A 22,312-nucleotide genomic window follows, 5' to 3' on the forward strand; every position below is an offset into this window, starting at 1 on the left:
ATCACTTGGACTGTTCAACCCCAGGCCACTCTTGTAGCTGAATGTTTTCTACATTTTAAGATTAGGAGCCATATGTGGCACTCTGGACATCATTCGTTCATTCATTGGTATTATTTATGTTCTTGACTGGGGCACCCCTATATCTTTATAAATGACATGTCATTTGTAAAGACATACCAGGCTGACAATAGGATAATGTAAACAACACTGCCAGAGCCGCAATGAGTTTATAGTAGGTGTGTGAATGATCAACAATCAATATTATTGGCAGAAATAGAGGGCCCCAAAATCTAATTTTGCTTAGGGCCCCATGGAGGCTTGGACCGGCACTGCTAATATTACACTATTGTTTTAGAAAGAGGAATCGGCTCACATGTAGTGCTTGTTTTGCATGAAGGGGTAGTAGAATCCATGCCTGTGTTCTCAGAATTTCTGTATATTCATGTCGATTCATGTCAACAAAAGACTTCCTCTGTCTTGAAAATAAGCATTTTGTTGTGTGATACTCATTTTATAGTAAAGCTGAGAAGCCATTGGTTCAAATGGTAGAATGCTTGCTCAGTATGAGCCAGGTAACATCGATCCCTGTATTCTCCAAATATTTATTCTTGAAAAAGCATGGTCTGAATTTTTTAAATAAACACAGATCTACTGTAGCTTGAAACCCTAACTTCCAAATATAATATGAAACCTTAACCTAATCTTGAAACTCTCATTAAGCCCTGGCGCTAGCTTAAACCCCTTATTTAAAAAACAAAACAAATTGTAGCTTGAAACCTTATGTTAAAAACCTAAGTCTTTGCATGAAACCCTAACCATAACTTTAGAATCTAAAATGGAATTTTATCTTGAGATCCTAACCCTAATTTTAGAATCTAATATGGAACCTTATCCTGACCCCAACTTAAAACCCTAATAAAAAAAGCCTAACACTAACTGGCAACCCCAGTATGAAACTCAAACTGTAACATGAAACCTCAGGTTAAAATCCTTAATGTGTGCTTAATATCCTAATATGAAACAACTGTTGATTGAAACCTTTGGTTAAAAAATTGCAAATTTACCCGAAACCTTAATTTTAGAGCCAAAATTGTAATCTGCTCATGTCTGAATATGATTACTTTCACGTTCCTGTTGTTTGGTCATTAGGGGGTGCTGTGGGTGCACTTTTTTGTTCATTTGGGGAACATGAAAGGTCATTAGGTTGCTTTCTGAGACAGCTACTGGAAGGAAGTTAGCCAGCAGCACGTTAAAACAACACTTTTTAACCTTTGGGGATTTACCATATAGAACGTACAGAAAGCGCCCAGTTAGCAAGTAGTAGCTGTGCTTCAGGCAAAGAGCAGAACACCTGAAATCCTAATGAGAAACCCTAAATGCCAAAGTTTCTGGCCACAAACCCTAACTCAGGAGTTCTCAATAGACAGCCTGCAGGCCAAAAATGGCCTGTCAAAGACATGCATTCTCCCTGCCAAACATGCCTCACAACATAAAATCATCCTGTTTGGTGTCAGCCTGCTGATGAATAAGTGAGCTGCATCATCAGGAGAGGTTAGACTGTACAATGGTAATGACGTTTGTTTGTTGACCAAGGGGACCAATGTTCATACCCCAGTCACAGGGAATGTTTATGTGTACTGTTATAATTACTTGTATATCATTTATCATTCAAATACATTTATATTACAATTTTTTCCAATTGCTTACACACTAAATCTAACAATTTCACACAGTTAACAAAGACTACACACAGTAAGCAAAACCACTGTACAGATTTTCCTAATATTAGGCATAGACTATGCCTCACAGTTTTTGCGAAATATTACACACAATGCTTTACACACACCTTCCCATCTTGCACACAGATAACGATTGTGATACACACATTTTCACACTTTACACACACACTAGGATTGTGATACACACATCTTTATCTCCAGATTTTTTTTCAAACCTTTTTATTTGTCTCAGATTTGAATTTGTACCGATGTCATTGTTGACTACTGTGATATGTTACTTTACCTGACTGTGGTAAAAAATAATATTTTCCAGATTTCCAGCATCATTGTTGAGCAGTTCTTGAAAAGATTACAGGATATTTTGACTTTGTCTTTAGGTCCTTACGAATAGGCCCACTTCAAAGTAAACAATGACGATTGCTATGGATTTGCCAATATATTTTGTCAACTTACAGTAATCATTCATCACATATGCTAAAAGGGTCGGGCAAAATGCCCCAAACATGTGGAAATGTTTAAACATTTCACAAAGTAAAATAGGGGTTTTTACAAATGTGTTTTGTATTTAACACTGTTCTGGGTAACTCACTCCAATAGTGTCTTATCATTTGAAGTCTGTGTGAGTGAGATGAAAATAAAACTGCAATTTTACAAATGCTTGCTTTATTTTGATGAATGGGCATATGTTTTGACCCAAGTGTATCATTTTGCAAATAATCTAGGAATTAAGAAAATTGAATGTGGTGTTTGGAAAAGTGTGTAAATCCTTTTGAAAACAGACACACAGTTAATAAAATTGTGTGTAAGCAAATGGAAAAAACTGTAGTAGAGACTGGATTTGTGGCTCTTTGAAGGGAGCCAGCTCTTTAGGAGCTGTGGTTCCAAAGAGCCGTTCAAAAAACTGGCTCATTTTTATATATACATATACATATATATATATATATATATAATATATCGTATTATCCGGACTACTTTGCAACTGTTTTCCTACGCTTTCAATCCTGAGACACATGTTTCCGTTGGTAGCAAAGATGGTGCCTGTTTTTTAGTTGGCCATACTCTCTATCTCAAACTCTGGCCCGCGGGCCAAATTTGGCCCGCCGTGTAATTTCACCTGGCCCTTGAGGCGATATCAAATTAACACTAGAGCTGGCCCGCCGATTATATTCAGCAGCAGTGCTGCGGTAACTCTGCATTCACCGCTAATTCTCATACTTGCCAACCCTCCCGGGAGACTCTCAAATTTCAGTGCCCCTCCCAAAAATCGTCACGTCCGCTTTTCACCCAGTCCAGCAAATACTGGCCCTGTCACATAATATGTGCGGCTTCAGCACACACACTCACGTGAATGCAAATCATACTTGGCCAACGGCGATACAGGTTACACTGACGGTGCCAGTATAAATAACTTAAACACTGTTAGAAATATGCGCCACACTGTGAATCCACACCAAACAAGAATGACAAACACATTTCGGGAGAACATCCGCACCGTAACACAACAAAACAAATACCCAGAATCCCATGCAGCCCTAACTCTTCCGGGCTGCAATGTACACCCCCGCTACCACCAAGCGATTCAGATAGGGAAGATGCTGTGAGAGGCGGGTGGGACCTGATATTCAGCTGGGAATGACTAAAACAGTAAATAAACACAAAACATATATATACTTTATTAGCCACAACACAACCAGGCTTATATTTAATATGCCACAAATTAATCCGGCATAACAAACACCTCCCCCCTCCTGTCCATATAACCCGTCAATACAAATCAAACACCTGCACAACACACTCAATCCCACAGCCCAAAGTACCGTTCACCTCCCCAATGTTCATACAGCACATATATTTCCCCAAAGTCCCCAAAGTTACGTACGTGACATGCACATAGCGGCACGCACGTACGGGCAAGCGATCAAATGTTTGGAAGCCGCAGCTGCATACTGCGTTACACATACAAATTAAACAAAATGCTTATGGCAAAATTCTGGTTGCGTATTCACGGTACCGCGTCTGCGTATCCAACTCAAAGTCCTCCTGGTAAGAGTCTCTGTTGTCCCAGTTCTCCACAGGCCAATGGTAACGCTTGACTGTCATATTTCCGGAATGTAAACAATGAAACACCGGCTACGTGTTTGTGTTGCTGCAGTAGGCCGAAATACACCGCTTCCCACCTACAGCTTTCTTCTTTGCTGTCTCCATTGTTCATTGAACAAATTGCAAAAGATTCACCAACACAGATGTCCAGAATACTGTGGAATTTTGCGATGAAAACAGACGACTTAATAGCTGACCACAATGCTGTCCCAAAATGTCCTCTACAATCCGTGACGTCACGCGCAGGCGTCATTATACCGAGACGTTTTCAGCAGGATATTTCGCGGGAAATTTAAAATTGCACTTTAGTAATCTAACCCGGCCGTATTGGCATGTGTTGCAATGTTAAGATTTCATCATTGATATATAAACTATCAGACTGCGTGGTCGGTAGTAGTGGGTTTCAGTAGGCCTTTAAAGTTGCACCAGTCCAAAGCTCTCTGCATCTTGTGTCATTAATCCAAGTGAGCCGCTACACTGCCACCTACTGGTACGGAAGAGTATTACATGACATCACAGACACTCTACAACGGCACATTGTTTGCGGATTATAATTATTGGTTTGCAAAAAATATTTTTCCGACCAGTTAGGTGAAATTGCATAATTTCCCACGGCACACCAAACAATATCTCACGGTACACTGGTGTGCCGCGGCACAGTGGTTGAAAAACACTGATCTAAAACATTGCAACTTATCCTGTCGCCAGGATTCAGCTTGAAGGACCACACATGCATGAGCTTTGGTTAGGTGCTGATCTAACTAAAACCCCCGATCGTTGTTTTGGCCGAGATAGTGTTTCAGTGCAAAGAGCCTCAAGAAGTGCACTGAGGAGAGGCTCATGTAAGCAAAAGAGTGTGAGGGTGTATGAGTATCGCACAAATGACGGCACATGCAAAGGTACACACATTGCACACAAATAGCCACACGTCCGTCTTTCAACAACTTTATTTACATTTTGTCATGAATAGAACTGAATAAAAGTTCTAGTCTCTCCACAGAGATCACATGTCCACCTCCAAATGTGCCCAATGCCGCCCGGACGCGAGCTCACACCAGGCTTGATCACCATCGACTGTCGCCATGGTTACACAAAGGTTGGCCGTGGTGATAACGGCCAGCGGATTCCCCGGTCTTCTCAAATGTAGACGCACATGCAGGTAAACAGCTATTGTAAATCTATTACTGGATTATTATTAAAATGATTTGATAAACACATTTCACTTGATATGCTGTCTGATCTGACGCTACAGTATTCAACTACAGGATGACCTTTATTTTTTTTTGCCCTTGATGCTTCATTGCCATTTCCTCACAAAGTTCATCACATCTTTACAGACATTACATGGGCCTGGGGAAATGAAGCTAACACATAACATGTATATTTCAATAAGTGTTTGGTACAAACTTGTAGCGTCCACCTTTGTACAATTATTCATTTTCTTTACAGTTGAATATGTCGACGTGTTTCACCAACTACGAACGAAAACTGCGAGTGAGCGTTGATGAACAGACAAGCTGCAAGAACATAAGGACACCAATTCCATTCATTTAAAAAGACAATACAAAATCCAGACATTTACATGAGCAATAACAATTCAAGTGCAAATATCATTATCAACTCTATGATACATCATAGAAAACTCTTTTAAAAGGCAACAATTTCAACCAAAAACAAAATATCATTTAGGTTGCAAGACAGAAGCTGATTTTGGTCTGAGGGGAATTTTGAGGGGTGCTCAAACACAATTCACATCCACATCCTTCTTATTCATATTCAATCTAAAATGAGTCATAGTTTTCAAAAATCGATCAGAAAAAACCCCCAAAACAATGTATATATAGTTTTAATCCGTTTTTTAAAATAGGTTTTCCTCTCTGCGCTTACTCGCTGCACGTAAATGTCATTCATTCGCAGCCATGAGGAACTTTGTTAACGTCTTTTGAAAAGGTTTAATTTTTATTATCATCAGTGAGAATGAAAAGATAACATGACAATGGTGTGATCGTAATACAGGATTTAGTGTACAGTAAGTCCTTTCTAAACTACACGGCTGTTGATAAGTACCGTAAATTCCGAACTATAAGCCGCTACTTTTTTCCTAGGCTTTGAATCCTGTAGCTTATAAAACGGTGCAGCTAATTTATGGATTTTTATTTGCTGACGGCCATAAAGTCAATAGATAAAATACAGGCAAACACACTGGATAGGTGTGTTATTCTTCGCATACTGCAGGTGCTGCATTGCTCTTTTGTGTAGACTGAGCTATGAACCGGAAGTACAATTTCCGTTCGGTCTTCTTGCCATCCATAGCGTTGCTACTCATATGGCTTCTTCTATCAACACTCCAAGCAACGTTTGTAAGTTTTAAAAATATATCTAAAACTATTCATACTTGTGTGTCCCATGTGTGATGTCTGCAGGAGTGTTTTCATGCATATTTGTACGTGCTATCGTAATGTTACTGGAGTTAGTGTCGTTAGCATTAGCTATTATGCTAACATGTTTACGAGTGTCTTTGTTAGTATTATTAACCTTTGTGTAATGTTCATTTTGTTGTTACTCAGCCAGCGTTGGTGGGTCTGATGGACCCCTTGCATTTTGTGGCTTTTAATGCCTTACAATCAAACACGTTTATGTTAAAATACTGAACAGATGTTTACCTTATCCCAATAAACATCTGTTCAGTATTTTAACATAAAAGTGTTTGATTGTGAGGCATTAAAAGCCACAAAATGCAAGGGGTCCATCAGACCCACCAATGCTGGCTGAGTAACAACAATATGAACGTTGCACGGAAAATTTATCTGCCAGTTTCTGCATCCCACAGGGATTCTTCTCTTGTGTTTCTGCACCTGCGGTTCCCACACAAGGTTGCAACATTGTTTGTCAACACTGTCTGCTCTCATTTTCTCGCACATTTGACCCTCAGATGTTCTGTGTACCTACACTCTGTCCTCCTCCTGTCTAGGCCTGCTGTATGTGTGTGTGTGTGTGTGGGTGGGTGGTTGGGTGCGTGTGGTATACAGAACATCAATTTCCACACTTCTATTAGCCCCTCGGTCCAGTGGACACGAACATTTTATATGTAATAGAAATGTGTAGGAGGGGTGTATGGTGTGTGGTCATTAAATATGTATTCTGATATATGTTCTTCACAGAAAATGAGCCTCAGTTTGAAAAATGTATTAATTGTATAATTTCTCTTTTAGTAAAAAATAAAAACGGGTCCCACAGACCCGAACACCAGACAAGGGTTAACTGACAACTGCATTTTTTTTTGTATTGTTGCAGTTTCATATAATCTTCAGTAAATTCACCAAAATGTCACCGTGGAATTATTGAGTTTGTTTGGCTGATTGGAGAGCTAGCTTCCACGGCTAGTGGGTCCATGACGATGACTGTCTTGTTTGATCAGCCGTTTTACTGCCGTATTACAGGGATCGTTTGGAAACAATTAAGGTATGTGAGTAACATTGCCAAAATCTTTCTGTAAAAAAAACTCATTTCACAACGTATATAGCTGCGGCTTATAGTCCGGTGTGGAAATATACGGCAAAAATATTTTTTCCGACTAAAATTTAGGGTCCGGTTTATATCCCAGTGTGCTCTATAGTCCGGAAAATACAGTTTTTGTAAGATATAGAATTATACCAAAAGCAAACATTTATTCTATCACATATTGGCGATTTAAAAGTATTTCACTCATGGTGTTAATGGTGTAACATGGTTTCCATGGGAACGTTTGTGACATGATTATGGTTTTGAATTGTGTTTTAAAGTGTATTGAAGATGATGAAACATTTTTCTATTATTGTATCGGGTCTTTCCCTAGTCACTCCAAGGTGGTGATTGGCGGTTAGAAGGCAGGAAGTGGGCCTTGGCACCGGGAAGGAGGAAGTAGAAAAGCTTTCAGGGAAAAGCGGGAAGGACGAAGACGTTAGATCTGAGTACAAAGACTCTCGTTCGAAACTAACCAAGAAAGGTGGTTGGAGAAGGTTCTAGAAGCCGTCATTTGACGTTTTGGACTAAAGCTTCGCGAGGGAGACTTGTCTGTGCACGGCTAGCTGGCTAGCTACGAGTGGCTAGTGCTACATGCTAGTTCCACTGACGGAGGTCGCCGCCACCTTGCTTTGGGAGTTTGACGCACACGATGCACTCAAAACCTTCCACCAGGATTCCAAAAAGTTCCAAGGACTTAAAAGTTCCTGGAGGACAAAGCACTCTGAAAGTGTGTTCGCCAACAACAGGCCTGCAGAGTTGCATTCAAATCAGGGAGTCGTGAGTACATGTGACTCACTGTATGACTCACTACGTTTCCATGCACTAAATTAGTCTGATTTCTCAAATAGTTTGTTTTTTTGTATTTTCACAACCACATGTGAAGTCCAAGTGTCCATGCACTCTCTCTAATGCAACAATTGGTCATACCCTAGGTGCCTCCTGTACAATGGGGGAGGTGCTTATTTCATTTTAGCGCGGTTAAATTAATTCCTTTTCCGGTTAACCTATGACGCCACACACGAGCCATCTGAGGATACTTACAACTTGTTTTAAGTCATTTTTCGCTGTAATATTGGCACAGATTACAAATACTACATCTCTAATGGCTATGTTGATGTTAAATAGCAGACAGCATTAAAAAATTATCTTAGATTGCGCTACGAACATGACGCTACTACCAAGAATGTAGCTGGGCGGATGCAGATCCGAAGCAAACACAGACCGGCGGAAGAGTTTTTTCGAAGGAATCATGGAAACAAAACTTTTGAATGTCTCGGAGCTCATCCATTAGGCTCTGTCCATTGATGAAAAGAGTTTTAAATCCGAAGGAAAAGACCATTTGTGCCACAACTGATACTGTTCCAAATGAAGTTTGCTATTGTTCTGGACTATTTTGCCAGTTGTTTCTTAAGTTAATCAGTTTGGAGTGCACACATGCAGCGTGAAGAGGTTCATGTATGCTTTATTATTCGCCTTTAATATACTTGCTTCATTATCTTTCATCTCATTCGTATTTTGTTCGGGACCCCAAATTAAGCCAGCATTTTACATTTCCTGAGCTACCTTCTTAAACAAATCTCTGTTTCTTTTTTTCTACCATTAACGCACTTTAATGGTGGAAAAAAAATGTTCTGTTCTGTTTAATTTGTAAAGAAAATAAAAAGTAACCTTGTCATGATAATTGTTGCTATGTTTTTATTGAATGGTATCTGCTTTCGGGTTGTATCCCGCGCATTGCGACACGAAGGGTCCTCTCCTTCCGCACACATCCCCTCGAGAGATCTGCTTTTTAATCGCATAATCCAGGTGTGTTAGTCCGACTTTTCAAAAACCGAACACCGTTGGACTAAGGTGTTTCCATGGGTTGTAGGAGGCTTATTTAGAGCCAAACTATTTGAGAAATTGGACTAATTTAGTGCATGGACACGTACTGAATGTGTGTGGGCCCACCACAATATCTGTTGTTTCCATGAAGAGATAGCTTTAAAAGTCTGACACGTGTTTTACATTTCAATATGTTGTTTCCGACTGAACATTTTATGTTCAAACTAGTATGAAGACAGATGGTCCTTAAGTATAAATATCAACAATTGTGACTATCTTAATAAATGTTTTATTTTGGAATTATCCATCTATAAGGTATCCACCTTTATTCACAAACAACCCAATCGCCCACTACTCTCCTCTCGCTAATAAATACAGTGGCCGTATAGGGGCTACATCATTTTGAATCGAGAATTTTTTGAATCGAGAAGTGATTCTGAATCGAATCGTCACCTCAAAAATTTGAATCGAATTGTGAGTTGTTATAAGATTCCAATACCTACCTGATAACATTATCTTTTTTAGGAATGTCATTAATATTTTTTCAAGTGTCAGAGCTTTAACTTTGACAATGTGATGAAAATTCAACATTCACGAACAATTATTCTTGATGTGGACAATGCTTCTTCCAAAAATAAGCACATATCACTGGGTAAGAGTTCATTTCCTAATAGGTGAACTGTTTATTTACTTTCTTTCGTATGTAAATAAATGTCCTGTAAATCACATGGGGCCTGATCTACTAAGATCCAAATACCATGTGCTAACAGCATGCGAAAATTATACAATGCGTGCACTGTTTGAAGGTGTGTTGCGTGTGATCTACCAAGACTGCGTGTACACTTGATAACTGGTGCAGACCTTTCTATTTAAAGGAGGATTTTGCAAGTACTACTAAGTGGCTTTCACCATAGAGACACTCATTTACTGCACATTCATGTTGTCATACTTCTACCTCTGGTGTTTTTAAGGTTTTTTTAAACAAGCAGCAAATATGTACCACTTTTTGTGAGCATTTTAGAAGCAGTTAGGCAGTGCATCTACAACAGAACACACTTTTTTAGCGCGCTGAAGGTGTGCCTTGCCGAGATTGTGCTGGAATGTTCCAGGTTCAAGAAAATGCATATCGCTCTAAGTTTTTTTCTTATGTATGAGAAAATATACGGCATTGAAAAAAACAGACTGCCAAACACATCAATTGAATTTGTTTTAATAACCCCCTTAAAAGTCACCCAGCAGCTATACAATTATAAAATGATATTGCTGAATAGACAATATTTCTAATATTTGTATTTTTGACTGTCCATATATGTTGACAAAAATATGCAAAACGGAGCTGCAGCACGATTGCCTCTTTTCTCACAATATTTCTGCGCGACTGCCAGTTTGCACGTCCTTTCTGGGTGTACTAAATACAGACGCAAAACAGTGGCCGCAGAAAAGTTTTAGTCTCGATAAATCACAGTATGTGTGCTATATAATTATGTTTGCATTTTGTGGCCGTTCTAAGGATCAGCATCTCCATATTCATGAAGACGAATAAATGCATTGCGCTCTATATTTTGCTCACTTAAGAGACGCTTAGTCGATCAGCTTTGAGTGCACGTGCACGTGGTTTAATACACTCAAGCCTTCAGTAGATAAGGCCCAATGTGTGTTAATGTCCTGTACATCACATGGTGAGTATGAAAACCTGCAGAGCTGCTTCCTGTTACCAGTCTTTACAGTATGCTAAGCTAGCCAAAAGCTTACTGCAGGGTTAGCAACGTTTTTCCTAAAACTATACATCATGGCAAAACTTTTTTTTCTTTCATTTTAAAGTTAAATTATAATACCCTGTTGCGGTCATTGTTTTGAAATCACAAAAACTATTCTTTTCATCTACCAAACACCAAATGCTTACATATATATATATATATATATATATATATATATATATATATATATATATATATATATATATATATATATATATATATTTTTTTTTTTTAATACATTTTTGACTTTTATGTCTGCACTAGAGCAGTAAAGGTCCGCTCTTAACATTTCATAAAATGGGCTTCCCAAATGATTTTTTTGCGTCACATCTGAAGCGAATTCAAGGTGTGATATTTGTGTTTATTCATTGCACTTTTACTATCAAGGTAGAATGAGGGGCTGCGGATCTCGTGTACAAAACAACCTTTACCCTTTTGGGCCCTCTTTGGAAGAGCTGTCTGCACTGGGACAGACCAAACATGACTTGAAAGGACTTGGTGGTCTTTGGATTTGAAATGGGCAAGATTCTGGGATTCTGGGGTCCTGTTTAACAAAATCAACCCTTGTCTTACTTTTGTTCATTATTTACAAGAATGAAGTATCTCGAGATTCCATTTGAAACCTTGAGACTATGAAGTCAAAATGAGATGGAAAAAAATTAAAGTGACCTTTTACAAGAAGCAGCAAACATCATGTCCCTCTCCGAGACACATTCCACATCATCTCATTCCTGCGGCTCTCACGGTTATTAGTTTATTTTTTTCCAAAAATGTCCTCTGTGTTCCTGGAATGATTAACCACCTTTTTTTTTTGTATTTGTTTTAAAGTCGCCTTGGAAAAGAATAAAAAAGAGCAACAGAAATTCTGGGCGGGATGGAAAAGGCTGCTGCAGTATAGACAGCACAGATGAACTGTTTTAACAGTAAAACTGCTCTAAGAGCTCAAACATAGTAAGGCTTTAAATGAGGTGGAACGCAGCTGCGACATGAATTAGTTAGCAACTGCTCCTCCTCGAGGACACACGCTCAAGCACACACACACACACACACACACACACACACACACACACACACACACACACACACACACACGCCATGACGGAACCGGGGTTACACAACACTTGCACAACACTTACAGTCATACTTAATGGTCGCAGTCGGAGCTGGAATTCAGATCAGTCATTTAAGCAAATACAACAAGCTCTAACACAACATCACTCCTACTGTCTCAAACAGACCATTCCATCCTTTTTTACGGTCTCATTGCACGACACAATAGAAACCGAACCCACTCACATATTCTACATGACCACGAAACGCTCACGCTCGGTGGATCTGTGCAGGAAAACTGACAAACAACACAAATTATTATGCAGGTTTGTCCATTGAAAATAACAAAAGGTAAAAAAAAAAAACAACAACCGAGTTTTATATGTTGAAGTCCTTTAAGAGTTGCGGGATGTAGCCTGTAAGAGGAGAGGGGTGTTTACTGAGGTGGAGATGCGTGTTTACTTGTATGGTCGCAGGAAAGCAGAGACTTTGCTGCTTATGAGACGTATGAAGGAGCGAGGAAGCATCTCGTTGGACTCCCGAGTGGTGTACTTGAAGTAGTTGTTTGGGTGAGCCAGCACGTCAAAAAGAGTCTTTATCAGTTTTTTGTCCTGGAACCAAAGAAGTACAAACCGACATTAGAACTTGAAACACATTTTTACAGGAAATAACACATCTTTGTTCCTCATGTAAGCCACAGGCCACAGTGAGTCCTGCATCTGGTCAGATAAAATGACAAAAACTAAGTATATTGTACCAGATTATCGAAGGTTTGGTCCAGTTATATAGTATACTGTAACTGTGAAGCAAGGATATTCCACTAAATCAGGGGTGTCAAACTCATTTTAGCTCAGGGGCCACATGGAAGAAAATCTATTCCCACGTGGGCCGGACTGACAAAATCATGGCATAATAGTTTAAAAATAAAAGACAACTTCAAAATAGTTTTTTTTGTTTTACTTTGGCCAAGAATAAAACAATTACATTCTTAAAATGTACATATTACAACTAATCCTCTTGGCAAAACACTTCAAGTTAGATGACAATTTTGAGGAATAAAATTGGTGGAGTTTCAAAAACACCATCAACAACACAATGAACTTAGACTTAGTCTCAGTGTTTTTACAAAGCCATTAATCTTTAAGTTCACCATTAAAGACGTGTTTGGAAAAGCAACCGAGTGTTTCCTCAAACCGCCACATTGGTGACATCCACAACTGCCACAACACATTAATTTATCATCATTCAAATAGTACAATTATAATATAATCAAAACGATAGCCGAAATTAAGGCACCATAACTAGAAACCTAACCAATGTGAACATGCTACATTTAAGCATGAAACAAAATAGAGCAAACACAACAAATTTAGAAACGCACATTTTTACAATGGAGTTCAGTGTGCACATTGTACCATTAACCAATTGCAAGCTCTGCACGGAACTCTATGTCATGTCTTTTGGATCTTGTTTTGTTTTGTTTAGTTATGTTTGGTTTTTGGACTCTTTTTAGTTTCTGTTTACGCTCCATTGTTTTTGTTTCCATGACTACTCATTGGTTTCACCTGTCATGCATTTGGACTCACGCACTGGACTCATTTGGACACACGCACCTGTTGTAATCAAGACACTATTATTTAAGCTTGTAGTTGCCAGGCAGTCGGTCTGGCGACATTTACTCTGCTACTTCTGATACTCATGCCTGTTCATAGTTATGCTTCATGCCATGCCACGTAAGTTTTGTTTGTTCATTTAACAGTTAGCGAGTTTTGTTTCATGTTCATAGTTTCTGCCTTTGTGCTAGTATTTTGTATCCTAGTCAAGTTTGCATTTCCGCCTTGTGCACGCATTTTGTTTGTTCATTTTGTTAGTGTTAAAATAAATGATGTACCGGTATTTACTTTCACGCCATGTCCACTCCAACTTTACTTGCATCTCGGGAAAACAAACACCCCACAGTCCACGTCTTGACACTCTAACTAAAAAGATGATGGTCATGTTGACTTAAATCTTTGCATCTTATTGTTTTGTTATTTTATCCCTTGAGTGGATACTTTAGAATTAAAGAAGGTTTTTGTGTGTCGCTTCAGCCTTAGTCTGCCGCCATCTGCTGCCAGCCACAACAGGAGCAGCTAATTGCTTACACCTGTGCTGATTGGAGTAGCGGCAGCCAATCCAGAGGACGCTTAAAGTCAGCTCACATGTCATCTTTAAACACTGTCAAGTGTGACATGGGTTACACTTGAATTGCTATGGCGACATCCAGTGGACACATTTAGAACAGAAGTTCCTTTCATAAAAAAATTGCAGCTCATTTTCATACTTAGCAAACTCACCTTGGGGCCACGGACCGGATTAAACCTGCTATCAGGCCCGCGGGTCGTAAGCGTGACACCATTGCACTAAATGGTTCTAGTGGCCACATTTCCAGAAAACTAAGGACCTGTGGGGCCAGACTTCTCCCACCACCATTATTCTTATTTTGAGAAGCAACATTCTCTGTAGTTGACATTTTTTTTGGTATATTTCTTTTGTCGTATTTACACATTCCAGAAATAATAGGCCTGTTATGAAAAATACCATTGCAGCGGGCTCTGGGGTCTTAAACTGAACTTATTGCTTATTAGTTACTATTTGGGATAATTTTAATAGATGCCTATTTTGGCTCCAACTAAAAATTATCCTAATGAAAACAAGCCAAATTAGTTTAACATAGTTAAAAAAATAAATTATCAAACCTTTCTGCCACAATCCTCACCAGTGATCAAACCCATATACATTTGGCCTGCGTGCCGCGATGTACAGTAAATTTCCATCCATCCATTTTCTACCGCTTATTCCCTTCGGGGTCGCGGGGGGCGCTGGAGCCTATCTCAGCTACAATCGGGCGGAAGGCGGGGTACACCCTGGACAAGTCGCCACCTCATCGCAGGGCCAACACAGATAGACAGACAACATTCACACTCACATTCACACACTAGGGCCAATTTAGTGTTGCCAATCAACCTATCCCCAGGTGCATGTCTTTGGAGGTGGGAGGAAGCCGGAGTACCCGGAGGGAACCCACACAGTCACGGGGAGAACATGCAAACTCCACACAGAAAGATCCCGAGGCCGGGATTGAACTCACGACTACTCAGGACCTTCGTATTGTATTGGCAGACGCACTAACCCCTCTTCCACCGTGCTGCCTGTGCAGTAAATTTGTCAAGGAAAAATGTGCTATTACATCCTTAACAGTGACGGAGCAGTAAGGGTCTCGGAATAAGTTTGCGATAAAAATTTCATATGAAGCGCCCTGTCATTCATTATTTTACACTTGACATTTTATGCATCCTCCCTGACGGTTTTATAGACAGCACGTGATCTGACAAAAGAGAGGGGCGACCCTGACGCTGGCCTTGAGGAGGTTAAAAAGTCAATGCGAGTATCTGCTAAGGTGTTTACACTGGTCCAAGCTCCTCTGTACAACAGGAGCACTCTTGTGTTTTTATCTTATTTACTTGGCTGCAAAATTGTTAGTCTCTCCCACGTTTTGAATTAAACTTAGCGAGCTGGTATTGAGTCTTTCACAGGCCAGATTTGGACCCCAGACCCTCAGCTGAAAAGACCTACTATAGAGCATAGTGCACTGTAACTAGAACTATAGAATATAATATAACTGATTTTTTTTAGTTTGAGAACAGAAAAAAACCTCAAGCATATACAACACACAAAACTTGAGATTTGCAACGGAGGTAAGGGAGGGACATCCTGCTCCGTTGTCCATCATACAGCAGAGGGTAAAGCGGTGAAGGCGTAGCATGGGGGGAGGGGTGGGGTGTTTGCGTGCGTGTCTGTATAGTAACGGTTGTGTGTGTCTCCATAAGCCTGAAAGTTGGTTTCAACGCCTTTTGCCTCATTCTGCATGGTGATATCGCGATAACACAGCTAGTTGCTATGGAGCCGTCCGAGATCTAGTCCAACGTAGTCAAAACATCCCAGGTGTGCTTGAAGGAAGGAGGGAAGAGATTTTAGAATGTCTTTCACTGCCATGGTCTCACTGGGTGAGGGAGCCAAAGTGTTGATAAGGACTGTTTGGGTTAGACGAAGATATTTTGCGTGCTATTTTCAGAGGTTCCGCGAACATTTCGCGAAGAAGGAAAAAAAACATTGAGCTTCAACACATCACACCTTATCAGCCACCTAAAATGGCAGCATCACTACAACGGGGTATTATAAGACGACGAAAAGTCAGACACCTGCTGCTAAATAAGCTGCCCCAAAGCCACTTGCAAAAAAGGTGAGCACAAACTACATTTAAAACTAAATAATAATACAAAAAATAGCAATAAGTAAGTTAACGGTAGGCAGTACGGTGGAACAGGGGTTAGTGCGTGTGCCTCACAATACGAAGGTCCTGAGTTTGATCCTGGGCTCGGGGTCTTTCTGTGTGGAGTTTGCATGTTCTCCCCGTGATTGTGTGGGTTCCCTCCGGGTACTCCGGTTTCCTCCCACCTCCAAAGACATGCACCTGGGGATAGGTTGATTGGCAACACTAAATTAGCCCTAGTGTGTGAATGTGAGTGTGAATGTTGTCTGTCTATCTGTGTTGGCCCTGTGATGAGGCGGCGACTTGTCCAGGGTGTACCTTGCCTACCGCCCGAATGCAGCTGAGATAGGCTCCAGCAACCCCCGCAACCCCTAAAGGGACACACGGTAGACAATGGATGGATGGATGGAAGTTAACGGTATTTGTCTTGAGAAGCAGAAAATTATCTGTATAACTATTAGCTAGAAAAAAACATTGTGCAACCCTATCTTTTTTTCAGATAATCTTTGTTCATAGAACTCACACAGAACGATGAACATCTCTCCGTCTATTTCTTCCTTCTTGCCAGAGCAGGATCAATCAAGCACTGTGATCCCTGCACTGTTAATGTGCTGGTCACGTGATAGGCTTTCAGACAATCTCTGTGATTTCTTTTGAGTATGGATGGAAAATACACCACCATGGGGCCAAAGAAAGTTGCAAGTGAAAGCACTTTGAGGAGGTAGGTAAGAAACACTATCATATTGAAGAAATAACATTAAGCAAAGTGTGAAGGTGGTGTCCGCTTGGCTCTCCCCTCCTCTCCCTGTGTTTTTGCCAACTAGAGTCTTCAATGAAGGTACAAGTTATGTTAAATGTTATTTAGCAATTTATATATATTTCTGATATCGGTCCGATACCTGCAAAAAAAACAAAGTATCGGATGATATCGGCTTGCATCTAAAATGTCTGGTATAACTTTGATACAAGCAGGTTACATGGTAGGCTATAGGCTACTAAGAGCTAGCAACTACACAACAACTAAGCACAAACTAATAAGTGTCCTTAATTGAACAATGTTGCAGTCTAAAACACGACGTTCATCAATATATACAAGTATCAAATAATTATAGTTTTTATTACTTACACATACAAAGTCTCCAAGGCAGAAGCTTATTAGAAAGTATCCACTAACAAATGTGTCCGCATCTTTCAACTTGATGCGTCATGATCATAACTGTATGAAATGTTATGACCACTAGTTGTCGCCAGAAACAAATTAACGCTCCACTTCAAAAGCATACAGTTGTCATAAGGTGAGTGTTTTGTATACCTACCATTGTTCCATAAGTGATTTTACGTAAGCCTTTTTTAACATTGCACACTGCATTATAATAAAATTATTTATTATGATTTGTGCTGATATCGTATCAGATTAATATCAGTACCGGCCAATACTCAATATCGAAAGTAGAAAAAGTTGTATTGGGACACCCTTAGCAATTCGTCATTTATACGTATTTGGCATGGTTGGGGGCGGCGTGGCTCAGATGGTAGAGTGGCTGTGCCAGCAACTTGAGGGTTTCAGGTTAGAATCCAGCCTGCCACTATCCTAGTCATGGCCGTTGTGTCCTTGGCAAGAAAACTTCACCCACCTTGCCCCGGGTGCCAACTACACTGGTGTATGAATGTTTGAGGCTTATACACTATGTTGATACATTAAGACAATTCAAAAATATGCTAAAATCATGGCTACTTGAGAATCAAACTTGTAAACATCGTTATTAATGTTATTTTATATTTCTGCTGCTTTGTGCTACTTCCTGCTGCCAGTGTGTAATTGTTCAAGCCAAATATATAGTGCCTGTGCTCAATGTTGCCGTAGATGTGTGTGAGATATTAATCAATTGTTCTACTATTTTAAATAGGCTTTTAATGATTGTTGTTTTGATTGTATACTGTTTGCTCTTGGCGATCTACATCTTGCCCAGGGACTATGGTTGGAAACTAGCTTTGTAGCTAAAACTCGCGCATTTACTGAAATGTTGAACATTGTGCTGTGTCCCTGTTCAAATAAACTAATAAATATGAAAACAAATATTCTTAATGTCAATGAGACTTTCCTGGGCAAACAAAGGTTAAAAGTGCTTTTCTGCATGTACAACTATAATTATTTTCTACAAATAGTGTTAGGAACAGATTCATTGGATTTGCTTTATTTCTTATGGGAAAAATGTAATCTTTTTATTTGTATGATTCTGTCTTTGTTTGACCTTTCAGAACTTTGTGTCGATATAGTAAGTGCAAGGTTTTGGGTGGAGGATCTAATTTGTGCGGACCAGGTGGGTTTGTGTTGCAGCTGTGCCAGTATGATATGGTATTTATTTTGTCTGTGTGAGAAAATTCAATAAACTAAACCAGAACAGCGTGCACTGCATTTATTGTCATTCCCGAGTATAAAATAACAATAGATGACAGGACTAACCTTGAGGATTTCTTGATGGTTTTCTGAAGCGTAAAGTCTTCCATCCCGTACTATGTCCTCGACCAGCTGCTCATAGTCCTCTGAAGTGAGGGACAACACAGAAGCACAATCACTCCTGGTCCCCTCTCATGAGATAAGTTAAGAAGTGACATGTTTGTACTGAGCGCTTCACCGACCATCATAAGTCACGTAAGGGATCTGAAAGCCCCTGGCACTGTTGGCCTCATTGGACTTGAAATTAATCCAGAGGCGCCTGGAGCGTGCTGTGAAGGCAATAGGCCGTTCATATGTCTGACACGTCTCATAGGTTGTGATGGATGTAGCTGACCCTTGCAAAGAGCATAGAAAGGACAATGATGAATCTAGTTTGGAGACATGGCGGCTCTCAACACTCACAGTTCTTCCTCATCACCAGCACATCTCCGCACTCATCCTCTGATGGCAGGAAGATCTCCGGCACCACAATCAGGATCTTACGCTTGCTGGGCGGGTTGATGTTCCAAATGCACTCCACATTTGCCGGGTAATTTCCCGGGTAGTTTGGCGACTCGATGTAGCCCATGAACTCGCCCATCTCGCCTCCACATTGCCTGTCTAGACATATACAAACCCAAAAGGTCAGAGTGAAAAAGGGCTAAAATGGCTGTTTTTAGACTCACTCTTGCACTGTGAGACACTGGTAGCGCCATCAAAGTCGGTGGTGGTGTTCCCAGGGCAGGAAATACAGTAGTTCTGCCTAAACTCAGTCTGATAGGTTCCAACTGGGCAGCGGATACACCTGTGCACTGATGTGTTGTAGTAATGGCCTGGAGAACACTGCACTGCAGCGCCATTGAAGACACACATGAAGTCAGCAGTGATTTACACCATGTTTTTCTTTCTTGGCTTCTGTGCACTCTCACCTTTGACTTCACAATCATGGAAGGAGCTTGCGCCCTCACGCTTGGTGCTCAGTCCTCCCCCGCAAGGAAAGCACAATGTCCGACCCAAATCTGGCTGGTATGTGCCCTGAGGACACAGTTGACAAGGCTTGAAGCCATCGCCTGAGAAGAACCCAGTGGGACATTGGCCTGTGGCGTGCAGATAAGCAGAAGATTCACAGCAGGAATATGTACGTACAATCTGGAATTTAGATTTTTGTTACCTGCACATGAGGAAATATTTCTTGCCCCGACAGGACCGTGGCCGTCACTGCCCGGACACAGGTCGCATGCCAGCTGGCCCTCCCTCTCCTGGAAGGTGCCGGGCGGACACTGAACACAACGCTCCTGCTCACCGTGGTAGTATGAGCCAGGCAGGCATCTGACTGAAAAAAACATCCACAATAGCAAACACTACTTGTTAACTCCAAATGTCGAACTTATGTACAATTGTATTAAAAGTTAGATGAAAAGAGCTTGCATCTACGCTAAGCTTTCGTCCTTCAGTCAATTTACTATAAAATTGACATTTTTTTAATTGTATGACCGAGAGATTTGATCAATAATGTCTGTGATATATCTTGGAATGGGTACCTTTTACATTTTTAATTGATGCAGTACAAAGTCTTTGATAACTGGGAATTGATACCAATACGCGACGGTTGCAATTTCAGGTACTTATGTGTGTGTGTAAATGTGTTAATAAATGTTTTTTGTAAAAAAAACCATTGTAAATTCTAAGACTTTTGGAAATAATAATGCGACACATTTCTCGTTAATTAAATATGTGGTCATATTAGAGCATCCATCCATCCATCCTTCTATTTTCTACCGCTTATTCCCTTCGGGGTCGCGGGGGGCGCTGGAGCCTATCTCAGCTACAATCGGGCGGAAGGTGGGGTACACCCTGGACAAGTCGCCACCTCATCGCAGAGCAGTGCTTATCAATTATTTTCTGTTACGCCACCTCAAGGAGGAAGAAAACATTACCTCCGAGCCCCACTCTCCGCCCCAACTATAAATAGTATTATTTGTCTATAAAATTGTTATAAGTAAGGCAAGGCAAGGCTTGTTTATTTATAGAGCACAATTTGTACAAAAGGCAATTCAAAGTGCTTCACAAAAAAAATTAAAGGCAAATTCAAAAAAGGATAATCATAAGAATAATCATAATTCAAATTAAAAACATAATATCAAATCATCATATACACTATTATACCGTAATTAAAATTAAAATCAAATAGTGCAGATAAAATAATTTCAGTTGTCATATGGACAATTAAATTAAAGTGTTTTCAGCCTGGATTTTATTTGCCAATGTTGAGGCTTGTCTCACATTTCCTGGAAGACCATTCCAGATTTTAGGAGCTTAAAACTGAAACACAGCCTCACCCTTCTCTGTATAATGTTTTATCCTTATTAAAATACAATAAAACAAAAAAGAAAACATATAGATCAACTTACAAGATAGAAACAATAATTGATTACCATAGTTTTGTGGTCTGTAACAGAAAAGATTTAATGTGCATCATTTAGCCTGAAAATATTTTTTTGACAGACTTGAACCATTTGATACTGAAAAATAAAATCAATTAATCAATAAATGATAATAAATTCACATTTATCAGCAACATTAATAGGAGCACAATATATAACACACTTTAACCTACAAAACAAACATCAACAAAAATAGTTGTTCTTTTCTCTCCAGAGCTGCCAACGTATTGTGGTAGAGGAGTTTGAGTGTCCCAAGCTATGTTGGTAGGGTTTCCCAAGAAAAACAGGTCCAGGGTGAGAGACCAGACAAAGAGCAGCTTGAAAACCTCTATGAAAAGACAAAATCAAGGACCCATGTGGGATTTTCACCTTATTGTGGTCAAGGGGTTGCATACCTCAGTGACCTTAAGAGCTATACCAGCAGGAACTTAGTCTTCAGGTGGGATACCCAAGTTGTACAGGTCTACAGGTAGAGGCAATCCACTTCTCAAGGTTGGAGTTGGACACATAGCTAACAACCACATCCAAGGCAGCAATGTTACTACTGTATAAGCACAGAACAAAGTGCTGGAGCATAATGGAATGGCATGTACACATGATGCCCCCTTCACATATACGCCTGCCGAGAACTGGCCCTGTCTAGAACCACACACCTCATACATTAAAGAGAACCAAGAGTCAAAGGCAAAAGTAATGGTAAATGTTTACTTATCCTAACAGCATGTAAAACTATGATTATTATAAATAAACGCGTGTTGTGTTAATATTTTATATATTGCATAATTTCTTATGGAAAATATTACCGGTACATTGTTTTTCGTAGGATTCCGTCTTTTTGAATAGATTACTAACGAAACCCAGGTACCACTGTAATATGACATCAATCTGCTTTGCTATCAAAGTCAAGCGGAAAAAATAAGGTAAATGAAGTACCACATCGCCCGCTGTCTCTTTCTGTGCCTGGTCCACAGTTCTCTTGAACGGGAGCAGCCTGTGGAAGTTTCTGGGCCACCTCGTATTCCAAACCAGCAACTCGGATGAGGAAGCGCTCTTGATTGATGGACTTCTTCAGGGCCTTGATGTAAGTCTTGACCTGTTTCTCCATACGTTGTCTTAGGCAGCTGAGATTACAACTTCCTGCAATT

The 22,312-nt window shown here is 40.1% G+C and overlaps 1 protein-coding gene across 4 annotated transcripts in view; it reads right to left on the reverse strand.

Annotated features, from left to right (window-relative positions):
* Positions 1-11,145: 11,145 nt before the first annotated feature.
* The window catches only part of scube3 (signal peptide, CUB domain, EGF-like 3), a 233,014-nt gene continuing 221,847 nt past the window's right edge, over positions 11,146-22,312 (reverse strand). For 2 of the 4 annotated variants that reach the window (XM_062053223.1, XM_062053220.1), the window contains 8 exons: positions 22,101-22,304; positions 19,895-20,056; positions 19,653-19,820; positions 19,410-19,571; positions 19,147-19,344; positions 18,927-19,079; positions 18,751-18,830; positions 11,147-12,585 (listed from right to left, as the gene is read on the reverse strand). In XM_062053223.1, the coding sequence (XP_061909207.1) occupies positions 12,433-12,585; positions 18,751-18,830; positions 18,927-19,079; positions 19,147-19,344; positions 19,410-19,571; positions 19,653-19,820; positions 19,895-20,056; positions 22,101-22,304 (1,280 nt within the window). In that variant the 3' untranslated portion in view covers positions 11,147-12,432. Of the gene's footprint in view, positions 12,586-18,750; positions 18,831-18,926; positions 19,080-19,146; positions 19,345-19,409; positions 19,572-19,652; positions 19,821-19,894; positions 20,057-22,100; positions 22,305-22,312 lie in introns of all 4 variants that reach the window. The other 2 variants (XM_062053222.1, XM_062053221.1) reach the window with 2 other exon arrangements.

The sequence above is a fragment of the Entelurus aequoreus genome, linkage group LG07, assembly GCF_033978785.1.
Source record: "Entelurus aequoreus isolate RoL-2023_Sb linkage group LG07, RoL_Eaeq_v1.1, whole genome shotgun sequence".
Lineage (NCBI taxonomy): Eukaryota > Metazoa > Chordata > Actinopteri > Syngnathiformes > Syngnathidae > Entelurus > Entelurus aequoreus.